This window comes from Parus major, chromosome 1 (genome assembly GCF_001522545.3).
Source record: "Parus major isolate Abel chromosome 1, Parus_major1.1, whole genome shotgun sequence".
NCBI lineage: Eukaryota > Metazoa > Chordata > Aves > Passeriformes > Paridae > Parus > Parus major.
In genome coordinates this window covers 86,818,339-86,827,363 of record NC_031768.1, presented here as the reverse complement: position 1 = coordinate 86,827,363, position 9,025 = coordinate 86,818,339, and the positions used below count along the sequence as shown (strand labels likewise).

The 9,025-nt window shown below is 43.3% G+C and overlaps 1 protein-coding gene across 1 annotated transcript; it reads right to left on the bottom strand.

The window, feature by feature from the left end:
- Positions 1-1,460: 1,460 nt before the first annotated feature.
- Positions 1,461-6,341, bottom strand: TMEM139 (transmembrane protein 139). The gene is made up of 4 exons (XM_015640835.3): positions 6,214-6,341; positions 5,823-5,975; positions 4,540-4,848; positions 1,461-3,250 (listed from the first exon to the last, which is right to left on the bottom strand). Exons 3-4 carry the CDS (start codon positions 4,785-4,787, stop codon positions 2,782-2,784), a joined length of 717 nt encoding a protein of 238 aa, XP_015496321.1. The 5' UTR covers positions 4,788-4,848; positions 5,823-5,975; positions 6,214-6,341; the 3' UTR covers positions 1,461-2,781.
- Positions 6,342-9,025: the final 2,684 nt, after the last annotated feature.

Sequence of the window (9,025 nt, the reverse complement as noted above, 5' to 3'; positions counted from 1 at the left end):
CCGGCGGCCCCCGCGATTCAAACGGCGGGACGCCCTCTTCCCGCCGTCACGTGACCGCGGCGCGCAGGACGCGCTTTCCCGCCTCTTCCTGCCCCGGGCTGGGGAGCGGCCCCTCAGGGAGTGCGGAGCCGGGGCACGGGCTGGGCCTGCCGGGAGGAGCACCGGGGCTGCGGCTTTCCTGGGAAGCCTTCTTTTTGCTTTGTTTTTTTTGTTTGTTTGTTTGTTTGTTTTTCTTAACCTATTTTAATTTCTTTGCTTTTTACTATTTTAGTTTTAGTTTCTTTTGCCTCTGCTGAGATGGGTTTCTGCGGGAATCAGCTGCAGTCAGAAATGATAACGTGCTTGTAATTAAGAGGGAGGGAGAAATGGAGCACAGGGGATGTGCAGAGAAATAGGAAGGGAAATATAAAGGGAAAATCAAGTGAGCATCTTAGTAAAAGCAAATTCACGGCTCTCGTTACAGAATCAGTTGGAAAGGACCTCTGAGATCACCAACCTTTGACCAAACACCACCATGACAAGTAGACCATACTGCTGAGTGCTTCGTCCAGTCTTTCCTTAAACACCTCCAGGGGTGGTGACTCCACCACCTCTTGTGCAGCCCCAATGCTCGACAACCCTCCCGAGAAGAAATTCCTCCTGATGTCCAGCCTGAACCTCCCCTGGCACAGCTTGAGGCCAGTCCCTCTGACCCTGCCTCTGGTTGCCTGGGAGAAGAGACCAAGCCCCACCTGGCTGCAGCCTCCTTTCAGGGAGCTGTAGAGAGCGATAAAGTCTCCCCTGAGCCTTCTCCAGGCTAAACAATCCCAGCTCCCACAGCTGCTCCTCTTACAACTTACAAAAAAAAAGTTACTTAAAGCTTCAGATGGCTTCTGCACATTATTCTTTAGCTCATAGATTTCCTGTGTCCTGACACACAGGAGTTCTATCTGCTAAAGATCAACACAAGTACAAAGGCTTGACAACCTTTACAAATGTTGAAGACAAAATTGTACTGATCGTAACTGGTGACATTTTTGGTCTTTGTTTTGGCTAGTTTTTAGTCTGTTCTGGTCACCTGAATTTCTTCCTGACTCCTGGCAATTTGGTGCACTCAGGAAGGTCCTGAGTTGCCCAGTTTAAGACTCAAAGTTTCTATGCCTGTGTCACATACCTGTGACACCCTTTGGTGAGGTTTTTTTCTTTTCTGTTAACAGATACAGGAGGGAAGTGCAAGCAGTGATTGACATTAAAGAAACCACATTGCCTTGATCAGCAAATTTGTCTCTCCTAATACTTCCATGATAGAGGTATCATAATTGTTTCATCAATAATGATAATAAAGTGTTTCAGCTGTCGATTCAGAAATGGAACTCTTTTTTCTAAGCCAAGATTATCAAACAAGCAGAATGCAAGCAAAAGCATGGCTTTATGGAGTGTTTCTTTTGGGAGGAAAAATTAATGATGTTACCAGGAATCTTAAATGCAGTCCTGTTTATTTATAAACAACATAAAAGGTCTTTTTTTTTTCCTTTGGACTATAAAGAATCAAACAATAAGAAATAATTTATTTGCTTCTAGCCTATGGTTTGATGGTTCCTCATATGAATTAAAGATGCAGCCATGAGTAAGGCTGTGATTGCTGCTCTCCTTCACAGGAGAATCAGACCACCATTTTTATTTTTTAATTTGGAAATTCACCAGACGCAAATGCATCTCTTTGCAGACTGCAGACCACTTTGACTCTGCAGGGCCGATCAGTTTAGCTCACCAATTTAAAAAGGCACAGCATCACTGATCAGTGAGAGCTAGAACCTAGGCCTACAGCCTAGAACCACCATGATGAAGGCCAAATGTGTCTTGGCACTTTTGTCCTCAGGTGCTCCGCTGCCTTGGCAGGCAGACAGGACCTTTCCAGAGCCCACAGAGAACTGGAGGAGCTTTGGCCTTTCTGTGCATAATAAAGGACAATAAAGTGTCTCAGGCCATCTGTTAGAGTCCATCTGTAGTACAGCAGACATACACCCTGTTGTAGAGCCACTAAGTCCAAGCAGAGGATGCTTACATGTGCATGTATCCCATCACTGCCCTCTCTTGCAGGGGGAAAACTTATCTCCCTCTTGTCCACCACTGGCTGTGTGGGATGCGAAGTTTGTGAACAACAGAAGTCATTTGATGCATACTATCAGCTTTTCAACCCTATGTGAGGTGTCAGGTGGTACCACCTTCCACATGCAGCCAGACACTCTCCTCTCAGTCACGCTCCCATGTAGCACAGCTGAGGATGTGGAGCAGGTGTGGCAGAGGGACAGTAAAAAACAGACCAAAAATTTGTGTTGCTGCAAAACAGTAACGTGGGGAGCGCATGCTTGTTCTCTCTGTAGGGACTTCAGGGTGGCTGATAACCCGACAGCACTCAGCAATATTCCTGTTTGCAATGCACAGGCAGAATGTGCTTAGTGTTGTTTCTATTCCTCCCCTTTCCCAGGCAGATTCTTCTGGCTGCATCGTACAGTCCTTCAATCCTTCTTTTGGCAAGTTCTCTTGTCTCCTCTCAGGATTTACTTCTCCTCTTCCATAAAGGTGTAGCTCCAGTTTGAGAATGTTGCCATACATAACACAGCTTTCCTCGTAGTGGTTTTATGGATATACCAAGACAAAGCAGTGTGGTATTGCATTGATTTCTGTTTTGTGCAATAAGATTCTAGTAACATCAGAAGCTGTGTCTGTAGTTCAATTCCGGTTCAAAGAATGATGAGACAAACGTTTCAGCAAAACATTATCAGCTGTTTTACCATCCCTCTAGGAGCATCCTGTATTGGGGTGAGGGTTTGGTTCTGTATTCATGGAAGGTGAGATCACTCCTAACCCAGAGGGCTGGTGAGCATCTTCAAAGACCTCATCACTGATGGCAGTCTCGTAAGCAGGTGGTGGAGTGAGTGGCTCCAGTGGTTCAAACCCTTCTTCAACATCTTTCTCCTCATGGATGTCCGAAACAAACCGCTGCAGTCTTGGGGGCAGCACCAGCTGCAGGTGCGTCCTGGAGCCCGTGTCTGTCTCAGAGGTGTGCACTGTGTCTGCTGGCACTGGGCCCTGGAGAGCCTCCACCATCATCTCTTGTTGGGCAGAGGATTCAATAACGACGTTGTACGGGGGAGGCTCGCTCAGCGGCGAGGGCACGGAGCCTGGGTTGGATGTAATTGTCCATATTGCTGGAGCTGACATGGTCATCACCTCCTCATAGGTGGGCGCTTCGTAGGCAGCATTCACCCTGTGCCAGGAGCAATGCCAGATACACTCGTTATTTTACTGCATAGTTTATATTTATAGTACAGATCATGGAGTATAGGGACCATGCCACAATCAACAAATGGGACTGAGGCAGTGTATCTCACATGGAATTGCTGTGTAGGATATTCTGGATCAGCTCACCTCTCCAGCCAACTGAATGTCTTTCTTACTGGTAAAGAAAACAGCTCATCTGACCATTTTCCCACATTCCCCAGAGTTAGTGAAGCTACCCACACTGTTCAGTTCAGTGTCCTAGCCTTAACCTAGTGTTCTCCTACAGTTAAAATTTATCACTAAGGATTGCTAACTACTAGTTATCTCATGGAATAAAACAGGACCTATTTTTTTTAATATATTAGCTCAATGTCCATCCAATTTTTAAGAAGAGAAAATTAGGTACTTTTATTTAGTTTAAACAAAGACTAATTATTCTGTGTTTAAAAGAACTATCTGCAAAGAAAAAATGTTACTTTGGAGACATTTTCTTTTTCAGGTCGTATTTTTAAATAAAAGGATACTAGTTTTCTTCAAGTATGCCTCCAAACGAACAGGGCCAAATTTAGACTTCTTTTTTTATATAGTCTTTCTGAAAATACACACTCTATTTAGGAACATCAAGTCTTTTATGCACATGGGTAACGATTATTTGGATTATACAAGGAGGCAAGGCTACAAATAAAGTAAACTTCTTCAATGACAGTAGGAAAACTGGGGTTAAATTAGATGATGCTGAGAACCTGCAAATGACCCTGAAGCCAAAAAGAGCTGGTAGTGCTCAGAGTCTCTAAAAATCAGGGGTTTTATTAGCGTCAAGTAGGAATTTTAAGAGCGAAACACACCCAGTTACAGGTTTCTCTTAAAGTTTGCCAAGAAACAGTTGCTCTAGAGATAAGGTTTATAGAGCTAAACCCAAATAACATTTGGTATTGCTTCAACATTTTTTCTTTTTCCTTGTCTGACTCATTGTTTGGCAAGCCTCGATTACTCAAAGAAAAATAAAATGGGCCTGGATCAGTTTAACATTGGCAAGTTTTAGTGGATCAGTTCCCAGGGAGGAGAAAATTCGTATTATAAAAGGTACAGAACATGCGTGGCATTGACATTTGCAACCTCCACATCAATAATGAGGGAAAAAGACCTGAAAAGAACTTTTATCATTAGGAATGGAGTCTGCATGTGCTGCCTCAGGGGAAGGGCAACAAAAGAGTGTTTAGAATGGCCATGAGTGAAGTGAGAGAGTTAAAGAGGAGTAACCAGGTTGCTGCTTACCCTGCTTGGCTTTGCCTGTTTGGAGGTATTTCATTTGCGTCATGCCTGTGTTGATTCCTCAGGTAACACTCGACAAACACACTCAGCAAATAGCCGACCAGGCACACTCCCCCTACCCCGAGGAAGAAGTAGCCTACTGGGTTGATGTTAGAGGAGATGGCCAGCATGGTGACCCCGATGAGGAGAGCAGCGGTGAACAGGAGCAGCAAGGTTTGGCGGATGTTCTTCCAGCGTGTCTCTAACCACATGGCAGAAGGGATGGCAGTAGCAGGCACTTGAGAACGGATGGGCACTTAAAGGGACAGACATCTGTGGAAGATGGAAGAGTTTTTTCAACATGAAACATGAGCATATGAACACGTTCCTAAGTATTGTGACCGAAGTAGAAACATACACACTCGAGTACATGCATGTGCATCATAAGCCTGGGAAATCTGTGCACACCAATGTAAACATATTAGAATTTCCTGTCAGCATGCATATTGAATAGCTGGAATACTTGGACACAGTTGCAAAACATAAAATGCATAAATAGACCATCAGCACTTATTACCAGACATATCTAAAAAGGTCTGGCTTACCAGGGAGGCAGATTGAGGCTACTGCGAAAGCAAGACACCGAATAACCATAAGGATTAATTCTAGGATTAGGATTAATTCTAGGACATTTGTGCCTTGCATAATCAACATTCAAATACTAATTCAAATCCCGGAAGAAAAGCAGCAATATTTAATACGCCTGTCTGCCCTGGTCAATCAAGCATCTTACTTCAGTGTAGTACTAGAGCAGTAATGTAACTTTAGGTTCTGGGTGTAGCTAGGGTATGTGTGTTTTTGTAAAATGTAGGCATTTATTTCAGTATTTGCCTGTATTCTCAGTTCTTTCTCTGTTGATATGCCTGGTTTTTTGCTCTGTTCTCAGACACAAGAGCCCTTCCTGTCCTCCATTCCAAACCCCATTTCTGTGAAAGGACAGCAGTTGTCACTGTGTGCAGTCAATATGAAATGAATACCAGGGATCTGTGGCATTCAAGAATACCATAATTAAGGAGCTGTCTTGCACGTGTTATACTAACCTACATCTATCCCACTGCTTCGGTGAAGACCTCTTTGAAGGAAAAAAGCATGAAACAGTGGGCATACTTTTTATGAATATACATCTCCAAACAAATAAACAGTTTTATATAGCTACATGTTACATTGTGTGCTTTCCCGTTATTACAGCAAAAATAATTAAATGCATATAAGCAAAAGAAACACTTTTTTTTTTAGCATGTACTTACCAGAAAGAGGTTTTGGAAGGTACGAGCAGTCATGTTTTAACTTCTCTCTTCATCACAAGGAAAAATGTGAGCTGCTGCTTCCCGTTCTGACCCGAGGATAGAACACGAGTTAAAACTCTCCCTTTCCTCCTTTCGAGTTTTTTGGTAGGGAAACTATTCAAAAATAAAAGTCGGAAACTAATGACTATGGCAAGATAGCAACTGATGGGAAGATCCCATTGTACAAGTTTTGCATGGGAAAGTAGAATCTCTGTTTTCCAGGTTCTGAATCCAAAGCAGTTTCTAGACGATCACACACCTTCGACTCTTGTGCAGCTCTTCTCGGTCTGTCCCACAAAAGCAGGAAACTCATTAGGAAAGAGGGCGGAGTGAGCAGTGGGGGAGTGCTTACCTGTGTCGTATCTCTTTGGTCTGCTTCACTTCAATGAGAAAGTTCCCTGAAAATTCTGGGGTTTTCCCCACGTAGCAAAGGAATCTTGATCTCTGCCTCACAAAGCAGGAACAACTGCCTGCCCAGCCCACATCACGTGGGGAACACATCACACATAAATCTATTTATGACTTCTGTAAAATGCAAATTCATAATTTGTCCTGATCCAGTCCTGTTTGTCAAATCTTGTTTTATGCCCTCTTTGATTTTACAAACAAAAGGAGAAAAAAGGGGGCAAGAGGTTATTATTTCACAGAGGGCTGAGTTAAAAACATTTTTACTCCCTGTTGTATCTGGGAATGGAATTAGAGGCAATGATAAGCAACAGAACTAAATTAGGTACTGAATTACTTCTGGTATCTGAACCTTTGGTGTGTGTCTGCAAACTGGAGTGGAACGGAAGGGAACGGAAGGGACTAGAATGGAATAGGAATAGGAATAGGAATAGGAATAGGAATAGGAATAGGAATAGGAATAGGAATAGGAATAGGAATAGGAATAGAATAATTTCAGTTGGAAGGAATCTACACCTCCAACTCCCCACCTGCTCCAGGGATGACTAGAAGCTGAAGCATGTTATTAAGGACTTTGTCGAAATGCCTCTTACACACTGACAGGCTTGGGGTATGGCTCCATGAAGCCTGTTCCTGTGTCTGACCACCTTCTAGGTAAAGAAATGCTTCCTGATGTCCCCTAACACAGCTTTGAACCATCTCCACTGGATCCCCAGGAAGAAGGATCAGAACCTCTATCTCCCCTTCCCCTCAGCAAGCTGCAGAGAGCAAGGGGGTCACTTCTCCACCTTTCTTTTTTCCAGGCTGGATAAACCCAGAGCCCTCAACTGCTCCTCCCAGAACACACCTTCCAGCCCCTTCACCAGCTTTGTTGCCCTCCTCTGCACACATTCAAAGATTTTCTCACCCCTCTGAAACGGTGGGGCCCAGAAGTGCTGCCAGCACTCTGGGTGAGGCAGCACCAACACTCTCATGAGTCCTTCTCTCTTCACAAATAGCAAGTCTAGGAGGGCATCTTTCTTAGCTGTCTCACTGAATATCTGTGACAAGAAGTTATTGCCTACAAACTCCAGGAATTTCCTAGATGCGTTCATCTAAGCAATTTGTTTTTCCCAGGTGATACCTGGGAAATTGGAATCTTCCATAAGAGTAAGGGCTGCTGATTCAGAGATTTCTCTTAAATACCTATAGAAGAACTCATCAGTGTTTACATCACTGCAAGTTCTTGAGTACTATAGGATGAATTATCCCCAGGAGCAGGGTGCAGCTCATGGTGGTCTGTAACAAGAAGATGCCTATATATTTATTAACAGCACTTAGTTTGGAAGTTTGGGCCAACAAGAATTGGATGAGGTTCAACAAAGATAAATGTGAAGTCCTGCAGGGATGGAATAATCCCAAAGAGCAGAGATTGAATTATTTTATTATATTATTATTATTATTATTATTATTATTATCCCAACCTGCAAGGGTAGTGAACAGATCAAGGGGTGGGATTATTCTGAGCAACACTTGTTAGGACACACATAAAATACTGTGTTCAGTTTTGTCCCCACAGTTTGGATGTGGTCTGAAAAATTTGGCATGGTCTGGGGAATGACTTGAGGGTTGAAGAACTTTGACAGCTTAAGAGGCTGGATTTGTGTAGCTGAGAGGAGAGAAGGCTTGGGCAGGTGATAAGTGTCTACTCACAGTTTTCCAATAGTAGTAGGTAGTTACAGAGAGGAGGGAGGGTGTTTTCATGAGGGTACATGGTGACAGGATAAGAGGCAACAGGAAAAAGGGTAAGTCCCTCTACATATAAGAAAAACAGCGTTTAATATGAAAACAGCAAAATGCTATTTCTAGCCCAGAGAAATGGAAGAATCCGCTTGGCTGGAAATATTCAAGACACAGGGCTCAGCTTTCAGTAGGAGGTTGGACCAGATCATCTCCCTTTCCAGTCTGGACTTGTCAATGTTTCTGTGTTTTGAATATTTTCTCCTTATAATTGCCTTTCTGGCTGCTGACAGATAAAGGAACTTTAGCTTTGATTGTTATCCATTCTTTGCTTTCAAAGAGAATTCTTTTGAAGATGTCAGACTTAACACCCACATAAAGGGGAGAAAGTCAGGATTCTGGAGTTGCAGCATGCCATTTTGCAAGGCTATTGTTTAGATGAAAAATATGATTTTCATTTTGGGGCTGCCTGGTATTGAGAACACCTTAACTGCTAAGGAAGATTTGAGAAAACTGTTTTGACAGCCTCTTTACACAGGCATCATCTTGACTGACCCATGGTGGAATCTGCACGTGTCAGTACAAACAGCAACTACTTTCTAACCAGTGTAGCTGGTGGTTGTTAGAATCATTCCTCAGAGATAAAAGATTTATATCCTACTGATTTGAGAAGGTAATTAAAATTATCTCCCTGCCTGTTCTCCATTTCCTCCTGTCTTCCTTGCAGTGACTCAGTGTTCAGGTGATCTCTTGCTGAACCAGCCCAGCCATCTCAGTGGGAAAGTATTTATATTTTTCCTAAGTGAATTTGGTGGGCTTAATCTAGTCCCTAACGTATCATTATCATCTAAGCACTAGCTCCCCATTAAAGTGAAGAAATAGGAATGCATAGCCAGAGTGGTGGAGGAGAAGGGAGGAAGAGTGGGAATAATTTCTAGGCCTGTAGTGGCTGTCATTTGATTGACTGGGCCCAAACCATTGGAGCAGAAGGAAATTATTCCTTCTTTGATGGAGTAAGCCTCATAGAAAGGTGTAGAAAG